The sequence below is a fragment of the Rhea americana genome, unplaced genomic scaffold (genome assembly GCF_003343005.1).
Source record: "Rhea americana isolate MKP2758 unplaced genomic scaffold, rheAme1 scaffold_416, whole genome shotgun sequence".
NCBI lineage: Eukaryota > Metazoa > Chordata > Aves > Rheiformes > Rheidae > Rhea > Rhea americana.
In genome coordinates, this window is record NW_028186553.1 from 361209 (window position 1) to 386474 (window position 25266).

Below are 25266 nucleotides of genomic sequence, written 5' to 3' on the forward strand. Positions count from 1 at the left end.
TTTGTCTTGCTGTCATAACCCATGGCCTCTTTAAGCCAGTAATCCTGCCCAAAGAAGCAGTCCCATCATCTCTCTTCCCACTTCCACCTGCTGCTCTTGTGTTGCTTCCTCCCTTGTGACAGTAGAAGCATTTCTGCAGCTGCTTGATTAAGCAGTTTAGGGATCTGACCTGAGTTTATCTAACCCATTTAATGAACAACACAGTTGTGACCACACAAGACCTGTGGTGGCAATGGGACAGAGTGATGAGAGGACAGGTGATGGGACTGTCTTTAACAGTGCTGATGACTTGAAACATATGTTAATTTATGACATTAGGTACTTCTGTGACCCCTGATCCTACTCTTACACATGAGGTACTACACAACAAGTATGTTTGTAGCCTCATAATATCACCAGAGGCAAGTGGTGTATCTTGCTTCAATTTACAGTAGGGGACTCGGGCAGAAGGGTATGCGTTCAGGCAGTGGCTGAGTGCTGCTGCACTTTTCTCTCCATTCCCTCTATGGGGAGGCACGTTCTGGCAGCCCAGGATGTAGACCATTTAATTGCTCTCTTGAAACTTCCCTGGAGTTCAGGGACCTGGAAAGGAGAGACCCTGTGAATGGTAGGCAACAGGCATTATAAGTGAGGGCTGATATGTAGAGTATTCTGATCCAGGACTGCTCAGGAGTTTTTTAGAACTTCCAGATGGTGGGACAAGTGTGTTGGCTCCACCTGAGCACCATGCTTACACCTGGGAACAGCAGCAGTGTCCTGCAGCTACTGTTTGAGACACTGGGAGAATCAAGGAGAGTCTGACATCTACTATGGAGCGTAGGAGATGGCACTTGTGACGGCTGTGCACAACCTATTCCTGGGCCTTGTCTGCTCTGGGAGCTCCCACAGACTGATGTTGCTCTAGTGTGTGATTTCCTCCCTTGGCCCTTCTAGGTAGCCCAGTATTTTCTGTGAGCTCTGCCCTTTACTATTATTCTCTGTAGGCACAATACCGTTTAGTCTGAAAGCATTTGCATATCCCTTTGCTTGAATTTTGCTGACGTTTTCCTGGATTCAGCTGCATTTTGTTGACTTTTGTAGGTTGGCACTGGTGCTACAGTTGCCACGCTGGCTGATGCCTCAGAGTTGCCTACTACAGTTACCGTTGCACAAGTCAATTACTCTGCAGTGGCTGATGGAGAGGTAAGGATCTGGGTTGCGCTCATTGTGTGCAGAGCAGAATTGTCCTGTCTGAACTTCAATAGAATTAAATTTTCTACAATTAAGTGGTCACATAAAACACCAAACCTTGGTACTCCAGCGTTAATCACAGTCAGTGGGAACACAACATTGTATGAAACTGTGGAGTAAAAAGTGCAGAGCTGTAGTTGTTTTGACTCAGAAGTTCAGCCTCAGTGCTGAACTTCATAAGTTTTATGTTATCTACTATAGATTACCTGTTCTGTGAGCTCTGCAGTAGCAGATACAGAGACTTAAATGAGCTGCAAAAATACACATTGGTGTACTCATACTAGGTAGCTGGATTTCATAGCTGGTTTAGGTCCTCAGCACTGGTTTGTCATTCAGTGTTGGGAGTGATGTCTGGGATATTTTGAGTTAGTGGTTAGCAAAAATTACTGTGTGGCTGTGGGCAAATTGCCTGACTCCTTGGCCTCTTGTCTCTGGACAAAATGGGACTGGTTCTCTGCTGTAGCTTTTAGAGAGGTTTGCAAGTGAATTCAGGAGAGAGCTGTATAAATGCACGTAAGTGTAGAGATAGTAAGAGATACTGTAGAACAGCATACTGTTGCTTTTATTCTTCCAGAGCTTTAAAACTCGGCAGAGTTGTTTCTGCTGAGGACTTCATCATGCCATTTCAAACTCTTAACTCTAAACACTCAAGCTTTCATACATCTTTTCACAGTTGTTTTGGTTTGCTTTTTTAATTAAGCAACAAAATATAGTGGGTTTTGTTTTTTAAAGACAAATAGCTAAAGGGATTTTCTTACCCCATCACTACGATCACCTTTAAATTGGTGAGACTGCAGGTAGTTCTCTGCTGCTTTGCTACACACTGAATTTCTGGCTGAGGAGCGTCTGGCGAGGTCTGGCTGCTCCGCTCTGTGCAGATGGGGCTTTCCTGGCGACAGGTGGCAGTGCAGAACAGCTTTGTTCAGCACAAGACTGTATTTCTATCCGAGAACCAAAGGAACACAGCCCGGTGTTTGGGGCTGTGGCCTTGAAGTACTTCGGAGCTGCCTTGAGGGGCTGCAGACCAGCTCTGTCTCTTGCGACCTGAAAGAAAAATTTCAAAGGCACAAATAGGAACTGGATGCCTGCATTTTCCTGATTTCTTATTTGAATGAAATGCCTAAGTGATATCTTGGACAAAATAAAGATATAAAAGTAAACATACATTGGTGAATGGGTAAAAGCTCCCTGTACCATCAGATCCATATCCTGCTGGCAATCTCTCTGGGTACGTTTTTGTCCTGCAGCGTAGTGCTGTGCAGAGATCTGGGTTAGCTCTGAGCGAGCGATGCTGACAGAGAGCAGCACGGAGCAGAAATGCTATCTCGGATCTCAGCAGCACAACCTTCACATCAGTATGGAGAAGCATTGGATAATTGCCACTTTTCCAAGCCCTACTCCTTCCCTTTTCTGACACAACTCAGTCATGCTTGCAAGGCAGTGTACGTCACAGTGGAGATCTGCTTCATCACTCAAATGTGTATTACCATGTATTTGAAAAAATGTATGTCTGTTTGCCCCTCTGCATGAGAGTGGGAAATGCTTCCCTGCTCAGGCTTGCTTCAGTTCTGTTTTAGCATGGCTCATGAGTGCCCCAGGCTTGATCTGACTCTTGAGATCTCTACCATCTGCAATTTCTTCTTCTTCTGTGGGCACTCAAACTTCATTGCATCTTTTCTGAAGAATGTTGTCTTCTCTAAGATCAGCTTCCTTTTTCCTTTTCTCAATGTACTATCTCACTATTTCTTCCTGCTTTGGATCCTCCTGCCCAGGATCGTCTCTGGGTACAAGTAAATAAAGCAGTTGCTTTGGACATCAGAGTGCTGGGGAAGGCTAAGCTTTTGCTTGTGTGAGGAGCCTTGAACCAGCTTTGCTTCTATGGACTATTTAGCTTTCTCTGTTATAACAAATTGAGGGAGTTTTTCCATCACTTTGGGGGATCTTCTTATTTGTGTGTGCCAGAGTCTTGACAAGGTGGTGAGTGGCCTGTAATGTTTATGGGAATGAGAAGAGAGACGGGGAGAAAAGATCTTCCTGCAAAACAACCAGTAGGATTTGTTGGTTGATGGCCCTTCATCCTCCAGTTCTCTAGTCGTTTGATCCAATGGTGCTTCTTATTTTGCAACCTAGTGGGTTTTTTGACCATACACTCAATGTCTCATGAGTTATGAAATCCCAAATCTACAAGCAAGGATTAAGTGGAAAATAAGAAACCAGAGCTGGGTGATCTTTAAGTGTTATGAGCCCTATCCATGTAAAAGTCTGAAGTAAAGGAATTTAGAGTGCCTAAAATATGTGAATAGAGCACTTTTTTAAACAATTTTCTTTTATTAATTGAGTTAGCGCAGCAGAAAGAAATTCCAGGTACGAACTCAAATGGCTTTGTGCCAGATGCTGTACAAATAAACCCTAACTGGGAACACAGTCTGTTCCCCAAAATGACAGCAGATGGATGCAGACAAGTAGATACAGTGAGGCAAGATGCAGCTTCCCTTTGTGGGCCAGTGATCTGTGCTAGAATTCCAGGCTTTACAGAAGTGCAACTGCTTAATAAACTGCCCAGACTGACAGATTGTGATCTAGGTACAGCCACAATCTAACTACTGCCTAGGCTTGTGCTAGACATGGCTGAAAAGGAGAGATTTGAAGGAGGATAAGATGCCTCAGAGATTCGTGGGAAATGCCTTCCACGTATGTGAGAAAACACAGGTTCTTGTTTGAAGATGAAACGTGGAGAACAACACCTAGAATCGTGGGCTGATTAGAAATTCATGGCTGAGAGAGAATTGTAGGATCCAAAGATGTTCTCTGGTGGATCCCCAGCTTCTTCCCCTGGTGCCCTTTTTTCTGATTGGAGTCTCTCAGAGGAGAGTCAGAGAACATGCAGGATTCTACAAAGACATCTTGAAACTACCTGGTTCCTTCATTTTAGGAAGCAACCATCCATTCACAAGGTGACTTCCTATCCCAGAGCCTGTTGTTGTTGTTGTTTTCCCCAATAGGTGGAGCAGAACTGGGCAACGCTACAGGGGGGCGAGATGACTATCCAGACGACGCAGGCATCAGAGGCCACGCAGGCAGTGGCATCATTGGCAGAAGCAGCGGTGGCAGCGTCGCAGGAGATGCAGCAAGGAGCAACTGTTACTATGGCACTCAACAGGTATGGCTGAATGGAGAAGATGTGAAGCACATGTGCATGCACTTTCTTCAGCGTCATACTCTAATGGCTCAAAGACTATTGTCCACAATACCAGTGGAGGCTTTTCCAAAATGAATTCCTTGTTCGCCCTGTGTCCAGGAGTTTACAGGACCATTCTTGAATTCCTTTGTAACCACAGAAGCACACTGAAATGGAAATCTGTTTGGAAAGAAATGGATAGTAACTGTACCCTTTAGCGATCTCGTTTGTAGAGCAAGTGTCCAATTACAGAAGGAAGCTCATTAAGCAAGCAAGAGTCATGATGTGCTAATAACACCTTTTAAATATACTGGTCTCTTTCTCCCTGAATATTGTTAACGGTCCCTTATTAAAGGCTAAGGCTGAATTTCCCATTTATGTGGCAGTGTAGTCTCTCTTCAGCAATCAGAATCTCTCCCAAAGGCCAGAGTTTCTGGTGTTTCTCCCAAATATGTTTCTGGTGTAAATGTTGAATGAGCTGCAAGGTGATGCTTCCTCTTCATCTTGAAATGAGCTCTGTTAGATTTTTTTTTTTGGTGGTACTCAGTATTTACTGAGGGCTGCAGTGTAATCAATCCTCTATGGGTCCATGCTGCTGGAAGCAGTGTCTTTGCTCAGCTCCAGTGAGCTGCTTAAGCTTTACCTGCTGTCCTTAAAGCTGGAAATGGTTATGGCACACTGCAGCTGCATCATGGGACACCAGAAGGACAGTAAGAAATGTGTGATCAGCCCCAGCAGCCTAGAAGGTTTCACGTTGGTGAGGGCTGGCAAAATATTTTCTTCATCCAAAACGGAATTCTGTTGCAGCTGTTGGCTGAGCAGTCATGGCAAAGGACAAGAGCCAAGTCCACAGTGGTGGTTAAAGTAAAGCTCTAAGACCTCATGATAGACAGATAGCAAATTACTGAAGTGGCCACCTTGATCCTGGGGACATTGAACAGCTTGCTTCCAAATTGCTATTGCAAGTAAATCAAGAACAAATCTAGAACTGCTTGTGTTTGTGATCAAGTCCATTAGATATATTCTTTTCTGTACCTACCTTTCAGCTATGGCTGATTGAGTAGGCTTTTTTACTAATAGTTCCACTGTAAAAGTAAAATTAATCTTTTTAGGAGGTTTTAAAAAGTACAACTAAAATAACTAGGTGCAGAGCTGCAGAAAAGAATTTTAGTGTGCCTTTGATTTTATTTCATGCCATCACGCAAGTTTTAGCCCTTAAGGTCACAGTGAGCAGTTCTTTTCCCTGCATTAACTTAAGAAATTTCTTATCTTATTAAAAGAATTGTTGTTAGAGCCAAAGAGTCTCCTAGAAAATATGAATGGAAGAACCCTCAATAAATCGTTTAGTCATTGCTGTGCCACAAGACAGGATCAGCTGTGTTTAAACCCAGGAAAGCCCTATGAGAAGTTTGTCCAATGCGCTTCATAATTCAGGAGCAACACAAAGTTGGTAACAGCACTGCAGTAGGAATGATGAACCTTGTGTTTTCCCAGTTGGGCCTTGGCTGGTTTTGTGCTGCAGCAGCACAGGTCACTTCTCAACGGTGGCAGCTGGGTGGGCTGGTACTTGGGTGGGCTCGTTGGTGTGCTGCAATGCAGCTGTGCTGACTTCAGTGCTAGTTGTGAGCCAGGAGGAAACAGCCGCTCGCGCAAGCGTTGGGAAGCCAGCTGTGATAGGAGCCGATTTATTTCCCGGCTCATTGTCACCCTCTAGTTTTCTTTTCCTGCTGACTTGTGATAGGGCTGGGAAGAGATGCCCGTCTTTCTAGGCAGCTGCCCTCCATGCGCGAGGAGGTGTCATCTTCCTTCACCGCAGAACGCTCCTCATGACTTCAGCTGTTGTGGGAGTCGGACTGCAGTCTTTCCCCTACCTGTAAGAAGATCTCAGCAAGACACCAGGCCTTGGGAGCTAATGGCTCTTAGGAGCTCTGGAAACTTTATGCCTAATTTATCTCAAAGCTGCCATCTCTCTTTCGTGCTTCGATGGCTGCTGACAGAGAGCAGAGGAGTCTCTCTAAGTCCCATGTAGAGCAGTAGCTCTGCAAACAGCATGTTGTGACAGATGAAGCAACCTCTATCAGGTTTGAGGATGGGAAGTATTAGGACTTCTAGTAAAAGAGGACAAGGTAGGGGAGGGTAATTGATTCATTGATTTGAACTAATTAATGCTTGTGGAGCACACTGTAACTGGAAAAAGCTTTTATGCAGCAGATCATTATTATTTTCAGGGATGCAACCTTAACAGATTATTAGAATGCTAAATTGCCCTTGCAAATGGATTCAAATAAATGTTGTGTGAAGTCTGGGAAACAGAGTTACACCAGTAAATCCATGTTTACCCCAACTTTGCTATGTTGTAACTGGCCTTCCTGCACTGTAACTGCCATCACAGAGCTGCAGATTCACAAGAGAAATTAGCCAAAGGAAATAGGAAGGCAGAACAAAAAAATACTCTGGTTCAATAGCAATGTTTAAGAGCTACTGTGAGTGACAGAACTGCTGTTTAAAAATGAAAATACACCCTGCATGATCTCAGCTGGAAAGTGTACTGCATTTAAGCAGGAAATCAGGAAAGAGAAGCAACAGGTAGGAAGTCCTTAGAAAATGCTTGAATCAATTGATCTACCAAAGAACGAGTGGGGCAGTTAAGGAGAAGTGTTCTAGGGAAAGCTGGATGAGTTCTTTGGCCTCTCTCTTCCATACGAAAGGCTATATATGTGAAAAAAAAGCTACTTTTTTAGTCCTTTAAGGTAAGGAATGGTAGGAGATTTGACTATACAATGAAGGTAGTTTTGGAGTAATTTTGTGAATAGTAGTAGGTCACTAGAAGTAGCTAACAGTCATCCAAGAGCTCTGGAGAAATCTGAGTAGCTGCTGAAGATTGCTTGCAGCTTTCTGACTGTGCAACAAAGTGGCAAATAAAATCTGATGTCAATAAATGCCAAGTAATGCATACGTGAAGATCTCTTATATATACACCCAGTGAGGGGCTTATATGTTACCATTTACCATTCAGCAAAGCATTCAGGAAACTATCCTGCAAGAGTCGTTGATCACTGCTCAGCCAATATTGTCAAAAGAGTAAGCTGAACACGAGAAAATATAGGGAAAGGCACAGGGAGCAAAACAGAATTAGGCCACTGTACTAACTCACGATGTGTCCACATCTTGAGCAGTGTGAGAAATGGTCACCCCCTCCGATGTCTTACACTAGAGAAGATCTGAAAAGGGACAAGAGTGATCAGAAGCTGGGAAGAGCCCTTGTGCAGTCATGGACTATGGCTCTTTGGCTTGGGAAAGAGATTACTACAAATCATGTAAAAGTCGTAAGTCTGTAAAATCATGGGGAAAATGAAAACAGAACAGTTCTGCTATTTCTTGCAATATCAGAGTTAAGGACTGCTCAGCAAAACTGAGGCAGTAGTTTTCAGACTACCAGAATGCATCATTTTTAGTCACACAGCACCTAATTAAATGTGGAACTCATTGCCACGGGATGTTCTGGAAGCAAAAAGTATAAATGGGTTTCAAAGGGGATTAGACAAATCAAACTCGATGGTCCAGATGCAGTCTCTGATGCAGGAAATCAATACACTGTTGACTGCCGGAAGCTGAGAGGGTGCAGGAGGGGAAGGATCACACGCGCTCCTTCTTAAATACCTGCTACTGGCTGCCCTCGCAGCTGGGTTGTTGCATGGGAGGGACCTTTGGTCTGACTTCATTCGTATGAAGAAATTTAAGAATACAATGCTAAGGTACTAATCGCTCATTAGAACAAATTATTGAACCACAGGGCTGGGGAGAATATTCCATCTTAGCTAAATACAGAGCTGCTAATGTGATTCTGGTAATGGTAAACTGGCTGAATCAGTGACGAAAGGTAGAGCTCTAAAATCTGTAGACACCTAGAATGCGGCAATGACAAAAGAACAAGTTTTGTGCCTGAAACTAGAGATCACTTGGTATGACTTGGATTGTCTGAGAGCTTGTAGTGAAGTCCCAGGCAAAAGGACGCCAAGGTAGAGGGCAGGGATATGCCAGTGCAATCAGCTTGTTCCCATTTTGTCCAACCTCTGTTGTAGAATTTCTTCCCCTCTGGATAGCTTTGGTGCGGTGAGAATCTCTGCGCTCTCTTGACATGCGATGTCTGGTTAAAATGGATTCTACTGGAACTGATCTGTTCACTTATTTGTCTGTTCGTTCTTCCTCCTAACTCCTCCTCTTCCTCCCCTGTGTCCACAGTGAAGCAGCCGCCCATGCAGTAGCCACGCTTGCTGAAGCCACCCTTCAAGGTGGAGGGCAAATTGTCCTATCTGGTGAAACTGCAGCAGCAGTGGGAGCGCTTACTGGAGTCCAAGATGCCAATGGTAAGGCTGTGGAAAAATGTTTGCTGAATTGTCTGTTTTTTCTTTGCTCTTGGTGAGGACTTTTTTTTCTCTCTCTGAGTTGAAATGTCATGATATAGCCGGTAAAGTAGTTCTGCCTCACTGCAGGTCATCATTAACTAGGCTGTGACTTAAAAGCCCAGAACAAAATGGTAGCACTAACCCGCTGTTTGCTTCCACAGAGCTAATGGTTGTGCTGTTCTATCCCTTCTGCCAGTTTGCAGGTCACACCGTAGTTTTAAGGGGAAGGTTGCTCTCCACCCCATGTTTGTATGGTGCCTAGTACTGGTAGGACCCAAACTTGGTTGACTAACGTAGTTCTTATCATAATAAACTTGTGTCCAAAATACTTCATTGTGGAGTTGCAGAGTCTGGCCAAAGCATTATTACCCACTCTTTTCCTTCTCTTTATGCTTGTTGGCTGCTCTTGAAAAAACTTACTTTTCTGCTTGGATAATACTATTCAGTCATCCACCAGCGGTGCAACCTCAGGCAGTTTTCCTGTTTTCCTTGTGCTTTTTCGTATTGCCACCATATACAGCCAATCACGTTCTAAGGATTTTCTATAGTATTTCTCAGCTACATCTGAATGTCTCTTCTGCCAAGTCTGCTGACTTTTGTAGTTATTCAAACAAAGCTAGTAGGGAATAAATCAGTATGTTCATGAAGACTAGTTCAGAGACTACCAGATCTTGCTAACACATCTCGCTGGTGCTTACTCACTGCCTCCAGTGGCACTGTGCTTGTCTCTCTGATGCTTTTGCCATAGTTTCCAAGTACAGAGATGAAACTCACTTGTGATTTTCAAAATAAATTCTAAAAGGATGGGAACTGCACAGGTATGAAGAAGCATTGCTTTGAGGAGGGAGGAGTATTTGAACTCTAATTGTCAAAGGGGGAAGAGCATGTGCAGCCAGGTGGCAGAGCTGTGACTTGTTGCCTTGTCACCCTGCATGTCAAGCAGAATTCGTTCTAGATCAGACCTTGCGTTTGACTTCCAGTGAAATCCTCGTCTTGTAGGGAATGCACTCCCTTTGAAATACCGCTATTTAGCTGGCAGTGAAAAAAGGCAAGTGGAAGGAAGAGTAGCTTCTACCCAGCATGTTCGACTTGATGCCTTTTGCTGTGGAGTCAGCCAGCCTGAAGAGGGAGCAGAAATAAAGTGAAAACCCTATTCGCAGAGCTAGGAATGCAATTGATACAGAGAGGAAGGAGTGGAGCTGTGTTGTATTACTCTTTGCCGGCAGCTGGTCATAAGGGAGATAGGAAATGTGTTTTTATTGAAGGAAGGATCTGACCCTGGGTGCTCAAAAGCAGCAACTAATCAGATTTGCACAAGCATGTTAGCATCTTTTTAAGAAGAAAAAGTGGGTTAGCAGATCTGCGCCTCTGCCGCCTTTGGTCCGTTTCCAAAGTGCTTTCAAAGTCTGGATTCCTCTGGATGCTTCCCCTAAACAACTCTCCTCTTCCACACTCTTCTAGGACCTGAGTCACTCTACTTCATTCATCCAGCATTAATATCATTTTAATGCAGGCTCTATTTTTTTTTTTCAGCAGAGTTGGAAATCAGATGGGATTTAGAGTGCATTAAGGGGAGAGACTGCAGCATTTTCCTCTGTGCGAAACCTCGCCCGCAGCCCCTCTCGTTGTTTCCACTCCTCTTCGATTTGCTCTAATCTCCGGTGGTATTAAAGGGAAGGGCTTTGTCTGCGCAGTAGTCCTTGGAAGCGCCATGCTGTTAGTTTTATTACGTAACCAGCTAATATATCTCCCTTAGGGATGGAGGAGATGTGGGTATCCATTCCTGCTGTCTCTCTATCTGGGGATGGAGGGCAGATGGATTTTCAGCTTTGGCACTGTCGCTCGGGATTTGTCTGCCCTTACGTACCCGGAAGCCCGGGGTCCGAGTGTGAGGATCGTCCTGGACACCAGCACTCGGTTATTTGATGCAGTGAGGACAAACCGCTCTGAATGCAATTCTGTCAGGAGATTAAGCGGGGAGTGATTTGGTGTGATTGGTTGCAGGAAGGAGACGGGGGGAAATGACTTCTAGAGCCATAATGGAATTAACCAACAAATTCCCCCTGCTCGGTGTTGCTTACAAAGTTTTAATTTGCCAATATTTCCAATAAATCTCTTTCTTTAGGAATGCTTTTACACATCTGTAGTTTCTTTTTTGCAGAGATTTTAATCCCTTATCCATGCTACTTTCCCCTGAGGGGATAAATTTATCTGCAGCTTATTGATAGGGAAACTGAGACAGTAGTTTAACAAATTTACTTAAGGTCAGGTAGGGTGTTCCAGTCCCTGCCTTTAGCCAATAGATACAATTATTTTCTTTGTTTTGTTCTTTCGTAAGGTGTTATTTTTCCCATACACTCTCTGGCATCTGTATAATAAATTAGTGATACAGGAGAAACAGGATGGCTAAGAAGAGGCAATTTGTGCATGTTCCTAGATGTCCCAGAAGCTGGGACTACCTTCAGCATTGCGATGAGTAGGGAGCCGAGCAGTGCGGCTGAACTGGGAGAGGGCTGTGGATAATCTTGTGATCAGTTACATTTATAGCTAAGGGAAATAAGATCTCCTGCTTCAATGCGGTGTCAAACTAGCTAAGTGCATTATGGTTTTCTTGCTCCTCTGGCGCAGCTGGTCTGAGTCAGGATGCTGGAACTGATGACCCGATGGTTTGAGCCTCAGATGTTACGTTCTTAAATGACTGGAATTAAAGCAAAGTAATATTCGAAGCAAATGAATGGAGTTGTAGCAACATCTATTTGCGAAGCAGGCTGGAATTTGAAAACGCTCCAGTAAGAGGAAACTGTGCGCTCTGCCCTCCGGGGCGCCTCTTAGTGCACGCGAAGGCAGCTCAGCACGGCAGGTCAGCGTGCCAGGGCTGGGGCTGGAGACCGCCCAAACCGCCCGGCTCGGCCGAGGGAAACTCGAGCCGTGTTGGGAAGGAGAGGTGACGGTGCCAGCTTGCAGCCTGGGCCTCACCGGCTTGAGCATCTTCATACTGCAGCCTTTTGTTTGACATTGATCTGATCAGGGGCTTGAAAGCTGCTTTGGCTACAGGTTTTCTGACTCTGTATTTAAATATTGATGAAGCTGGTGCCTAAGCAGCACCAGCACTGGGCTGTAGCCATAAGCAGTGCTAGCCTGTAAGGGTAACAGGTAAAGGATGTAGCAAACTCGCTGCCCCAAGGAGGTTGTCTTAATAGCCTCGGTGTCACGGCGAGCAGGGAGCAGCCTGGGGTTATTTCAGTTTTGCCTAAAATGCGGCTTTTTGAAGAGCTGGTTGGAAGAGGAGAGGTAGTGTGCTTGGAGCTGCAGCTGGGGTCATGAAACAAAAGGCACGAAAGGAGGCACAGGGGAGAGAGCCAGTGGTGGCAGGAGAAGTGGAGGTGCCATGGGCAGCACCCCAAAGGAGCCTTGCCCACGCGTCTCGGTCCTCCTGCGCTCTTTTTCCCAGCTCCAGAGCCCGTTTGGCAGACGAAGTTCAGCTCTGCCCTGCCGAACAAGCTGCTGGGAGTGCTCAGGTGCCTGACACTGCTGTGACAGTGGCATAGGTGGGCGCTAAGAGGAACCCACAGTGAGACTCATCCATCTCCACCCCCTTGATCGTCCAAAAAAATTCATTATCAATTTCAGTAAAACCAAAGGGAGACAAGCTTGGGGTGAGCCAGGATTACCAAGTTGTGATGAAAGCGTGGGGAGAGCATTAGGACTCTGACATGAGCAAAAGGGGATTAGCAAGCTCCGTGCTTTCACAATCAGAGGAAGAAGGCATCAGTACATAAGCATTTCTTGCAAGTTAGCATAAGATGAACATGCATGTAGTTGGCATTTAGGGTGCCGGGGACTTGTTGCACAAGAGCTGTTCCAGTTGGTGATTTCCGTATCAGAAGCCGCTCAGATGCTCAAAAGGCTTCTGCTTTGGGTGAGACTACCAAACCTCCTGCACGAAATCGAGAAGGCGTCAGGTGAAGCCTGTTTCCGCGCTCAGCTAAAGGGCTGTACGTGTGGGAGGGCGGAAACCCTCCTCTGCACAGCGAGGGGACCCGCAGGCCTGCAGCGAGGTTGCCAGGTCTGTTGGGCTCTGCATAAGCTGTTGACAGTCGCAAGCACGTCCAGGAGGGGAAGGCAGGAGCCTCGAGCGGCGTGCGTCTCCTGAAGAGCGTGAAAGCAGAGAGGGGCGCGTAGGGCGAACCCAGCAAAGAGAAAACTGCCCGTCCTTGCTTTTGGATGCCTCGGGACAGGGAGGTGAGGCACACTGAGCCTCTGGTAACCGGTGGCTTTTTGCATGATAAAAAAGTAAAGGTGGCAGTCGCTTGGAGGCTGATCTGCTGCAATGCGAGTCCTTTGAAAGTTTTTTCTTTTCTGCTAAATCTCTTTTTTTAGGGAAGATGGGTCCAAATGGGTCACTAACAACTTGGCAAAATACAGATGAACTCACTCACAGCAAAGCGGACAGGAAGGAATGAGTAGAGTTCTTGTAGAGTCTTCCTGGTGGGCACTGGAGTGGTTTTTTTTTTTTTTTTTTTTTTTCTTAATGGATTGTTGCCCTGAAACAGGCAAGACAGAACTGTAATCCAGAGAAGAAGCGAGAAAGATGAGTTTTTGCAGACGCGTTTTGTTCAACGGGGAAATGGAGAGGATGGTGCCCCCAGCCCGGAGAGCTGAAGCGGCCGAGCGCAGTGCCTGGGTGCGAGCGCTTAGCAGCAGCTCCGAGCAGGAGCGGGGAGAGGCGAGTCCTCGGGGCCGAGTTACTCTCGGCGGCAGGGCTTTGGTCCACCCTGCGCGAAATGCCTTGGCGTAAACCTCAGCCGCGATGAGCGTGTTCTGTGTCGAGCGCACGCGGTTCTCCCCACGTGCCCTTTGCAGGGAGAGCCCTTGCCTGCGGCTCAGCCGTCCCCGCGTTCGCGTCCCTTCCTCGGCGGCGCCCGGCTCTCGGGGGGGCCGCGGGGTGGGCGATGCACGACGTGCAGCAGCGGGATCGCAGGACGCCGGCCAGGCGCTTGATGCCGGCAGTCCGCACGGTGCTGCGCGGTGTTACCCCCGCGCGACGAGGGCCCGCTGGGCAGAGCGGCTGGCGTCGCCGCTCCGTTTGCGCCAGCCTTCTGGCGTTCCTAGTCCCGCTCAAATCCTCCCAGCTCGCCTTGCCCGGCCGCGACAAACCCATCGCGACGGGCCTCGCGCTTTGTGCCGCTGTCCTGCGCTGCTCTCGGGCACTAATCTTTGCCCGCACTGGCGGGTCGGTCGGCTCAGGTTGTCCTGCTGACACCAGGCTGTCACGGGCGCTGTGCTGCTTCAGTTTGACTTGCTGGGACCGATGACGAAGTGACTGCTGCTGACGATTAGGATTTGTCTGCCCACCAACCGGGGCTAAAAATAGTGGCTCAGGCATCTCCTTCCCGTACTGTGCTGAACGCCAGATTTTTCCCTCAGTCCGACTAACCAGGCGATGCCTACACCGACATGCAGTTGTGTTACCCGCCAGCCCAAATTCAGAGCTTTGCCTAGGGCTGAGACCACTCTGGGCATAGAGGGGGGTTTTGTCCCGCGGCCAGAGCAGGAGGCCGATGGTGGAAGGAGAGAGATCCGAGTTCTGGTTTTAGCTTGTTCAGTTACGGTTCTTGACTTAGTGCATAACCTTGGTGAGTACCTTGACTGAGACACAGCCTGATCATTTCTGGGTACAACACTTGTCTTTTGGGTTAGTGAGATGCTCTGAGTCTGTCGTATGAGATCCTTGGGAGGAAAAGTGTTTTCTATTTTTTTGGTTTTGTTTTGTTTTGTTTTTTTTGGGGGGGGATTTTTTTTATGTAATGGGTGCTAGTGATATACTGCAGGTCTCCTCTCCTTTTTGCAAAGATCAGCTGTGTCCAGGAGCACAAGGAGAGCCTGCTGGGTAGTTTGTGCTCCTGTTCTGTGTCCGAGTCTTGCGTGAAGGCAGCTTTCCTAAGAAACATGCCTTTGAGCTTGCAAAGATGGAAGGCAGCATCCTGGGGAGACACCAGGAGCTGCTCGGTTCCTGGCTTTATCAGTTGCTGTCCTCCAGAAGGCAACTGCCTCTGCTCCTCTGCGTGTTTGTGATGGTTTTAGCAACATCCAGAAAGGGAAGCCAGTCTCACCACGGGTAGGGAGTCACTGCCAAGTCCCTTTCGGGTTGAGCATTTATAGCACTTCTTTAAGTCCTGTTGGTTTCAGTGAGTTTCTGTCAGCAACAGAGCTGTGCCCTGTCTGACCTCATCTCCTGGCTTCTTGATGACCTTAGAGCATCTCCAGGACCTCCCTTGCCCTCCCCGTCTCCCCTCCCCTGGTGAGTTTTGACATCCATTCCTGTTATCAGGCAGTGGAGACTTACAGGCCCTCCAGCTGTCACAGCTGATGCTGTCCCGGTTTAAGCATAGGCCATTTACCTTCCACGTGTCCTGAATTAGGGGAAATGGACAGGAGGGCTGGGTCTGTTTAAAAATTAAAGCTGATTACAAGGCATTAACATTACATTTAAAGAAATAGGCAGCAGCCCTCCTCTTTCAGCATAGTTGCAATATGTTCCCTTTTGTTCTGGTCTGGAGGAGGGCGCAGGGCTGGTATCTACTCCAGGCTCATCGGGGTTTCTTCTTTATTTATCTGTACATTTGAAAAGGGGAATTGTTTGATGCCAGCCATAATACTTAAAAGCATTTCTGGTCCTGCAGCCTGAAGGCATTTCCCATCTTTGGGATCGTATCAGAAAGCTCGAGTTTTCTCTGCTGATCCTGAATTTCTGTTGGAAAATTCTGACACTGTTGCTCTGTCTTCTGAATTGTACCTGGAGGCCTCATGTTTGAAGAATCCTGACTGCTTTACACGTGTATTCATAGGATTGTGCCAGTGCCAAAATGCAGCCAGTCTCTGGGGTCTCTGGTCTGGAAGGCAGCAGTCAGGAAGAAAAACTGTTTTTTGTTGTTGCTTGTTTTTTTCATAAGGGCTCAGCTTCACTGAGGCAGCTGAATTTTGGGGAGTTCTTGGTCTGAGGTCTTCAGGGCTGAGGAAGCAAAGGGCTATGGTTATTTCATGCCTACAGGGACCGGGGCCTGAGCGTGTTGCATGCAGGAGGTGCTGTTCCTCCTGTGCCTGACCTGGTTGCAGAGGAGGTTTGAGCTAGGGAAGAATGTGGATTTAAAGAAGTGGGCAGGACTGATGTCTTTCTTTAGAGATTTGTCTTAACAAGGGCCTTTGAAGCATAGATTTTCTGCTTGTCTTTGGCAGCAAGGCCTCATTTTTTTCATTTTATACAGTTGTTGCTTTCCTAGGTTTTCCAGGATCATCTTAGTTTTTTTCACACAGTGACTCTGCATACAAGAAAGTAATAAGTAAATCTGACTGGGCAGACTCTGAATGAATGAGCTGCTTTACCAGAAATTCATTGTGCTGCTGGATTGAATTTGAAGCCTATTTATTTGGTGTGTTTCTCTGTGTAATATTTATCCAGACCTCTGCATCTTCGTCCCACGATCCCTCAGTAATCCACGTGGCTTCAGAAACGGTTTCGGAGTGCAGAACACCTACTGCGAAGAGGCTAAGCATTCTGGCAGGTCAAGCGATGTATGTGGTGTGTATTTGTATTCACTGGATGTTGCTTTTCTCTGTCACTTAGCAAGACTCTTCACTTGGCTTTACCATTGCCGATGTTGCAGTTAATTTCCAGGTGATTGTCTCACTTTATGGTGACAAAGTCCCCAACAAATTGGCTTTGCTAGAAAGCCATGATGCTAAAGTCATGAGCTCTGCTGGTCTCCTCGTGCTGATACCCCTGAATCTGGATATCTGGGGAGTGATGGGGTGTTTTGTGCTCAGCTCGATGGAGTTTGGTTTTGCCTTTGCCAGTGGGAGAGGTGCTTTCTGGCTGCCAGCTGTGTAACGTGATGGAGATGGCGGCTCCATGCAGCCGCGTGCTTCCTCAGCCAAGATAAATGCTGGGCAGGAGAAGGAAGGGACACTGTTGTCTTTATGGAGTAAATGCCTCATTTTAACCAATGTGTGACTAAGTGCATAGGATTTTGTTTGAGAGGGTTTTTTTCCTAGTGCACGTGCAGAAATGGCAGTCAATAGAGTTGGGATATTTCTCTAAAAATTATGTCTAGGGGCACAGAACTGGATAGACGAATACTCCACTCTTGCTGCTTTTTCCAGCCCAAAGATTGGCATGTGAAGGAGTAGAGGTATTTGTGTGAAGCCTGTCAGCAAGTTCTCCCTACTGCTGCCACCAGGGGATGTGTTCTTTGTCCCTGGGTTGAGGTTGGAAAGTACCTTCCTGCCAAGCTGCACATCTTCAGCACTGTGCTGTTTTATTTGTAGCTCTTGGCCTAAAGGAGAGGATAAAGGTAGAGTTGAAGGCTTTGCTGGTGGAGCTGTACCAGCAAAGCTCCTTTGTGAGACAGCTGGTTCTGCCACCTTTGCAAACCATGCACTGGTGAAAGGACTGTCACAGGTGGGTTCTCCCACCAAGCAACATCATGCTGGGGAAGGCGGCTTTCTGCCATTTCTGCTGGACACAGCTATGCTGACAAAACTTACGTGTGTATGTCTGGCTTTCAGTGTTCAAACCTCAAAGTGTTAATTTGGGTGGGTGGTAGGTCAGGCTGAGATCAAAACCAGCTTGTGCTTGCTGCTCCTTATCAAAAGTTGTTCAGTGCTCCCAGGACAAAGCATATGTGTGATGGACTCTACCTAAAAAAAACAATTTATTCAAACCACAAGCTGAGCTTGTAGCAGCTTCCCCCTTGAGGTATTAGACCATGTCAGGTGTGGGGCATCACAGACGCATGTAAGAGCTTCCATGTTAACACCAGACAGAAGATACTCAAGAGTTGCCTTACTTGGCCCTGCTGGCACAGTCTTGGAGGCTGGATCTTGGTCGTTCTCCAGCTGCTCTTCCTGCTCCTCCAGGCGGTCCTGAAGGAGACATCCCCGTGTGCCCTCCGTGTGCGCTGGTGTAGCCGAGCTGCTTCCAGAGCAGGCAGCTGCTGGTGTGTCCACAGGGGTACTGGCCCACAAAGGCGACATGTGCTGCTCATATTGTGTAGGACTTTGTTTTTTCTGCAGCTGGATCCCACCTCGCCCTTCACTGCCTGGTGTAGGACTTATAGTGTGCAAGTAGGCAGCCTCCTGCAAGTGGCGTTCGCTTGCCCCCAGCCATGGGGCAATGGGTGAGTGCTGACATCCCCAGTTTGTGGCCGCATTGCTGGTTGTCTACCTGTCCTACGTCACTTCTATCTCTGACACCATTCAAGTGCTCAGGGAACTGGAAGAGCAACCTGCGATTACTCTGAATCAGGGCAGATGGAGAGGGGCTTCCTCATCCCCCAGCACCCCAGTGTTACGGCAGAACTGGGCTGCAATCTGCCGCTCCGTGACAACAGGGCGCAGGTTTTGCCTTCGTAGCAGGTACCCTTTGGCTACGAACCGGGCCAGACCTGGGCACCCTCTCCCTCGTACGTGGAGAGCCTTTGGGAAAAGCTCCTGTGTTTTGAATGGATGGAGGCTTGTCTGACCTGAGGGCAGTCGTGAGCTCCAGGCCCTTAATGGCTGTCAGTGGGTGTAGGGTGCAATCTGATCCAAATGGGAAGCTGGCTGAAATCCCAGCAAGCTGTTGTAACTGTGTAAGGCATCTTATGAAATGAGATGGTTTTCGTAAACTCACCCCCCACCAGGCCCCCCACTAGAAGGAGAAATACCGTGCAAGCTAAGCTACAAGCTGGGGCTTTCCCAAGGACGTTTCTCTTCGCAGTGCGTCAAGGCATGTTCTGTACGTCTGTCCGTTTAAGAAGCTAATAGTCCCGTATATTAGACTGAGGTTTCTTTCCCAGAGAGCTACTTGCGCTTTCTGTTCTCAGCACAGCCGTCTTCCTCCCTGTTCCTCTTCAGACTGTACGTTCCCCATTTCGAGGGTTCGCAGTGCAGGATGGACCTCTCGTAACTGGAGGATGTATCAGTTCAAAGTGCTGTTTGTTTTCAGGGTTTTCTTTGCCTTTAAAAATTGCTCTGCCGCTCCTTGAAAACAGCTTCAGCTGCTTTCGTAGCAGAGTTTGACCTCTTAAGTTCCTGTATTTTTTTTTCCTTAGAGTGCCTAGAGATTCATTCTGTGGCTGTATTTATCCTCTTCATTGGATCTCTGTAGCAGGGACTGATTTTAAGGCCTAAAAGCACAACCCCATCTGTCTGGTGCCTCTGGGGCATAGTAAAGAGCCCCATCCTGCAACCACTGAGCATGTGAGATGTCTTGCTTGCAGAAATGTTTTCACTGTCCCCCAGACCTGCCTACAGCAGAATGATGAAGACGACGGGTTTTAATTCATTTTCCTGAGTGGCTGCACTGAACCTTCAGACTTCCATTTTTCCAAGTGAAAGTCTTCTCTCCGCATGGGCCCTCATGTTCCGAGGTTAGATCTGAGTTTGAAAAGGGCAGTGTTTCTTGCTGCTTCTTGGAGGAAGGATTCATTTGTTTATGCTTTGAGATGCCGACAGGTTGTGGATGGGCCTGGGGTGAGGCGACTCCAGCTTGGTGCTCCTTGGCTGGTGACGTTCTTGGGTGGCCTTGTCTGAAGCGTTGGGAGGATGTCCTCGCCTTTGGGTGCACAAGGGAGAGGAGGTCGTTTGTCACCGTAAGAACCATTCAGCCCTCCATTGTGCACACCAGCACCTCCGTGGCAGCCTGAGATTAACCCACTGGGACATCCTTGCTCTCCCCTTTCACTGGATGAGTCGTAATAGTAGCTGGGCAGAAGGCTTGAAGGTAAAACCCATTTTTCTTTGCCCTCTGACCAGAAGGGAATGCTTTTCCTGCTGCCTGGTGTGTCTCTGGGAAGTAAATCACAGCCACAGTAGAGGGCAGTGTGTTTGTCCCTGGAGGTCTCTGTCTCCCAGTGACCTTCTCAGCTCATGAAGACAGCTTGGCTTTGCTGTAAAGCAGCTCATGTGACAGCAGTAATCCGCAGCTAGTAAACAGCTGTGCAGGAAGATTGCAGGGGAATCGTCCTATTTTCCTGCAATGCAGGCTAGCACACGCCACCAGGATGGTGCCTTCTGCTTGCCCGTTTCTCCAGGAGGTTCCTATTTACTTGGCAGCACGAGTGCAGGGCAGGTTGGTGTGTCTGGAGCCGCAGCAGACACCGCTGCAAAGTGCACTCGGCAGGTCAGGAGCACACCCATGCTTCTGTGCATTGACATGAAGCTGCGAAACCAGTTCCAAGACGAAAAAAAGCAGTTGCTCCTGAAGTGGTTTCCTCTGACTCTTTTTCAAAAACAGATCTGAATGTGGCTCTTTCCTCCCACCCTGCAGTGTCCTTCTGCTTAATTTATTCTTTAACACATGCATCTTCCTCTTGGTGTAACTTTCTGGCGACCCACGTGGGCCCCTGCCTCCCCCGGAGGCTGCTCTGCAGGATGACAGCAGGGCACTTTGTCCACTGGGGCACTACTCAACTGTTTTCCTTCTGCCCATAGCAAGTTACTCTGAAAAGACTCCCTAGTCTAAAGTAAGCCCTAGAGATGGCACAGGCTCTGAGAAGGGAGAGCCTGAGTAGGGCATTAACTTGGAATTGGTTTAAAGTTAATCATGGCATTATTTGCTATTCCCATCGCCAGCTTACAGACTGTCGTAAACTTTCGCTCCCTAGGACTGTGCCTCCTTAGTATCCTGTCTCCCTGAACGTCCTCATCTCTACCTTCCCCTTGTGATTTTGATCTTCAAAACTCCAACTATGTCCAAACGGAAGTTCAGCAAACAGTAAAAGGGCTTAAAAGTTGGAGATAATGATGACTAAAGCAGGCACTCGCAGCCCGAGACCCAAGGCCAAGCAACTGTAGGTTCCCTGTAGCATGGGCATCTGCAGCCCTGAGCCGCCAGCATGCATACCTCAGTTTCTTCCAGGAAGAGGAGCCTTTGATCAGGTAGGGAGCAGTTGCTTCATACCCGTGTAATCCCCTGGTTTCTCTGCTGGGTCTGCCAGAAACCACTAACAGTGTGTTTGTGGTATCAGTAAGTTGTCCACCAGGACATGGCCTGAGACAATCCCTCATTTCATGTAAGCTACTGAACAGCCTTCAGAAATGGCCATCTGTTACTGCTGGCCTATGACAGATTTGAACAAGAGCCCTTGCAGTGAAAGGCTCTCGCCTATTCCCCTGAGCCGGCTGATCTCTTCCCTTCCACTCCTTCCCTTCTCAAAAGCTTTGTACTTGCAAGCATTAGGGGGCTCTAATTGGCGTGTGCATGATAGAGCCACTGCATTTAAAAGGTGAGTGTATAGCTAATGGAAGCTGAATTTTATTGCTGGCATAAATATAGTATGTTCAACTCCTTTGAAGTCACTGGGATCAGCAGGCAGTGGTGTTTGGGTTCGATTACACACCATCAGTGATTGTGGCCCAGGGGTTGTTTCCCATTGCTCCAACCCACGGCTGCATTACAATGTCCTCAGCCAAATCTGCTCAGAGGTTCTTGGGTATGTCTTTTTCAAGAAAGTGTCCAAGTCACACTTCCAAATAGGAGTTAAGTGTTAAGAGGTTTGAAGTCCCACTGCAAATTAATAAGACTTGGACATGGCCAGACTTTAGGTTTTCCACTTATTTGCCGCTGGCAGAGGTTTGCTTTCTTGCCTCTGAGCCAGGACAGCCATTCCTTCAGTCCAGACGCGGGATGCTGGCTTGAGTTGTCCAAAGCAGATGCAAAGCGGGAGGGATTCTCCAGCTGCTGCTGCTCGTTGTGCCCTGCACACGGATCAGGTTTGCAACCTGTTCTATCATGCCCCTGCGAGTGGGGAGCGACGGGACGGGCGGTTATGCAAGTGCCTGCTCGATTCTTCTTGGGGCGTTTGTCCACGCGGGTCCTCCTGTCTGCGTGTCACGAGTCTCCCCTTCGTGGGGCCCTGCGCACCTGGGGTGAGACTCATGGGGACGGAGCATCTGCAGGGCTCCTGGCTTTTGGGGCGAGGCGATCGGCCCTCTCTCTGCGTGCATCATTGCCTTCTCCTCGAGTGCTACCAGGCTACTTGCCTTCGCTAGCACCGAGCCAGCGCGGCTCAGGGGTTTGCCCCGATGCACACATGTTCTGTGTCTCGGCACCAGGCCAGAGTCCAAGCTTTTTCTTTTTTCTCTCTCTTTCTTTTTTTTTTTTTTTTAATTAGCAGATGTGCACAGTTTAAAAGCAAGGAATCTGCCAGAGGCAGTAGCATACCAAGAACAAGTACTCTCAGGAGTGAGAGGTAGGAAGCTCTCCCACCTGCTGCACAGCCCAGGCGGCGGGAGACGGTGGTGTATAAGAAAAAGGAGGAATGTGGACTGTAAAAACTTGCTCTTTCCACGACACGCTCCATGTCTGAACTGTGTGTTCGCTATGATTTATTGCTTGCTTTGCTGAAGGTGGGTCAGGTTGTGCCCAGGGGAAGGGGCGAATCTCTGCCAAATGGGTCCCTGGGCCTGTAAAGGAGACAGGCTGCAGGCAATAAAGTGCAGTGATGCCCAACACCATCGCAACGAGGACGTGCGCTGCTCTGCAGCAAGGATGCTTGCATAGCCAGATCTAAGGGTTATGCTTTGCAGTAGAGAAAGAGGGACCCTAAAGGTGTGTGTGTAGCCCTCTTTTCCCGAGGAAAAAGATGTGTGCTTACCTCCCTCATCGCAGCTAGTGTTGTAGCTAGCATACAGTAAGGTCCCAGCAGAGACCTGAGGCACGAGAGTTGCAGCTTTATGCATTTGCAAGGTCAAACTTTGAACTCCTTTGCATGGTGGAGAAGGTCCTCTAGAGCTCTTGGTCCTCCAGAGCTCTTGGTCCTCCAAAACCTGTGCTCTTCACTTGTCTGCATCTTCACATCAGCTCTCTCAGGTCGGGAGCGCGACGGTTTTTCCCCCCAGCCAGGGGGCATGGGGCTTAGACATGACGGATGGAGCAGGTTCTGGTGTTGCCGAAGGTAAAGCAGGAGTCTCGAGTCAGGAACGTGGTGCTGAAGGAGAAAAGCCGTAATTTTGGACCCGTTTGTTGGACATGAATGCTGCACTCTGTTGTAGCAAAGAGAAGTTCCTGCCGAACGAGTCAGGGAAATGCTGGGAAAATGTTTTTTAGATGAAGCCAGAGACTATCTGGTTACGTATTACCTTACTACCAGAACAATAGCTGCTTTATATCTCCATGTGTTAAATGCTCTGTAGTATATGCTAATGTTCATGTTCACATGTGATCTATCGTGCAGTCTGCTAACTTGTGAAACTCATTAGATCCATGTCTGTTATAGCCTAAAAAAATACGTTGGGCTCTTTTCAGAGGCCAGTGAGGCTGAGTGCCTGGATTTCATGATCTTTCTAGCCTAGTGCTCTTGGGATAAATAGAAATGCCACTTTGGCAGGCGTTTCTGCCTCTCATTCATTTCTCATCCCTCATTACTCAGGGAAGAGCGGAGAGCAATACTAGAGGTGGCCCAAGCCACTGTGAGATGGATTTTCTGCTCTCACTTGTGTGCAGCCCTTCCGCGTCAGCCCTCTCTGGTCCAATTAAGCCACTCATCTAAATATTTGCAAAATATCTACAAGCATCTGATACTCGCCTATCACTTACTCTCCCTCCCGCTTACTTACGCACGGAATGCTCTATAGAGATAGGAACGTTTAAGTTACTGTGCCTAATACTATGGTGTTACATCATATGTGGACACTGAATTAAATTAAGGCTGCAAGTGTTTTGTATTTTAGCTCACGTATAAAGACCAATAAGCAAAAGGATGTTTTTTTTTCCCATGAATACATGAATTACCCTACTTACTGCCCTGCGCAGCTGTAGTATCTAGCTTTTGCTCAGCCTTTTACGCTTGCATTTTATTGTCAGGCTTCCTAGCAGCAGACTGCTCAGGTTGCAAGTGGAGCCTGGCAGAGAGTTCCCCAGGTGAGTTCATTTTTGTGGTGGTAGTTTCCAATATTGGGGTTCAGCTGCTGGTGGTGCTGCCACTTGTTCCTTCAGGCTCCTCACTGTGCATGGTATTTCTTGGGGATAAAAGGGATAGATTTATCTGTCTTTTTTTTTTCCCCTCTTTTCACACTTTTAAGGGGACGATATCAGAAGCTGAGTATATATTTGCATCAGGGCATCTTGTAATGGCTGTCTCATCCCCTGCTCTGCGCCTGAGCGCTGCCGGGCCGGGGGTGGAGATACGCGTGCCTGCAGGGCGTGCGACTGTGTTACAGCCCCGTCCTGCAGCCTTATGCAAGCCCAGCTCTCCTGTAGTCATTACCTAAGTAAAGAGCTGGTGAGGAGGACGGAGCTGGGCACAGACGTGTGTTTAATAACACTCAGCAGCATGGTGGTAATGGCTGGGGTTGTGGGAGAGCTGTGGTCTTTGGATTTGTAAAATTCAGCTTTTTAAAGGTCACAGACATAATGCAGACTTAAAACAGCAATGCAAAGGAAAAAGACTCAAATAAACTTGCTGCATCTCATCAGTTTTGAGAAACTACTGGCTGAATGTTGTAAAAAAAATAAAATCTAAGAGGTAGGCTGTCCCCTGTAGGTAGACAGGGAAACAGGAAGATAGATAGAAAAAGTTACGTGTGTGTGTCCACGGACACTTCTGCCAGCTGCAGCTTATCAGCCTTTCAGACTGTGGAGAAACCTTTCTTTTGCAATGCAGTTGGATATGACATATATTCTCCTTGCATACTGTTTGTGGTTTGCAGGGGTGCCCAGAGTATCATTCCTGTGGAAACTCTGGCAAATAATTGTCTGCTTCATTAGAATATACATTATTTCAGTCCTTAAAAAAAAAATAAATTCAAATGACTATATGTATTCAAAAATAGGCTTTAGTCCTTCAAGCTCAAGTAATGTAAAATTTTGTTTCTTTTGGATAGGACTGCCTTAATTCTTACAGTTGCCTTTAATAAACTCTATAGAAAATGTAGGATCCTAAAGGCCGTTTCAAAGGTAGGATAAAATCAGTCAAGATACACAGTTCTTCCTCCAGAAGAGACCGTGTGGATTTTAGAAGGTAATGAGTACACTTTTCTATAGGAAGTATAGTAGGATTCTGTAGTAATTAAACTGAAAACTTCGAAAATGGAAGAGAAGATAGAAATTTGTACTATAATTACCGGACTTCTCAAGAAACAGCAGGGAAGTTAGCAAAGTACTTATGGCGAACTATAATAGAGATCCCTATTAGGTGGTTGTCCAGAAGCTTTACGGTGCTATATTGATCTTCTGTCCAGTCATCAGTTCACTATCTGATGTATCAGAAGAGAAGCAGACTCTAATTTCTTAGGTGTTTCCCGTCTCTACTTTGAGAAGATTTGCACTAGTTACACCTGCCTGCTCCGTCTGAAATAGCTTCTTAACAGAAAACAGATTGTAGGAAAAAGACTATTCCAAGTTGAGCAGACAGTAGGTATTGTGTACTTTCTCTATTTTTAACTATGTTTCCTATATACATGATTGACCAT

At 47.2% G+C, this 25266-nt stretch overlaps 1 protein-coding gene across 5 annotated transcripts in view; it reads left to right on the forward strand.

Moving 5' to 3' along the window:
• Positions 1-25266, forward strand: part of NRF1 (nuclear respiratory factor 1) — a 51016-nt gene that overhangs the window by 15457 nt on the left and 10293 nt on the right. For 2 of the 5 annotated variants that reach the window (XM_085314936.1, XM_085314938.1), the window contains 4 exons: positions 1081-1182; positions 4233-4390; positions 8651-8775; positions 16274-16393. In XM_085314936.1, the coding sequence (XP_085171062.1) occupies positions 1081-1182; positions 4233-4390; positions 8651-8775; positions 16274-16393 (505 nt within the window). Of the gene's footprint in view, positions 1-1080; positions 1183-4232; positions 4391-8650; positions 8776-16273; positions 16394-20459; positions 20516-25266 lie in introns of those variants that run through there. The other 3 variants (XM_085314940.1, XM_085314941.1, XM_085314939.1) reach the window with 3 other exon arrangements.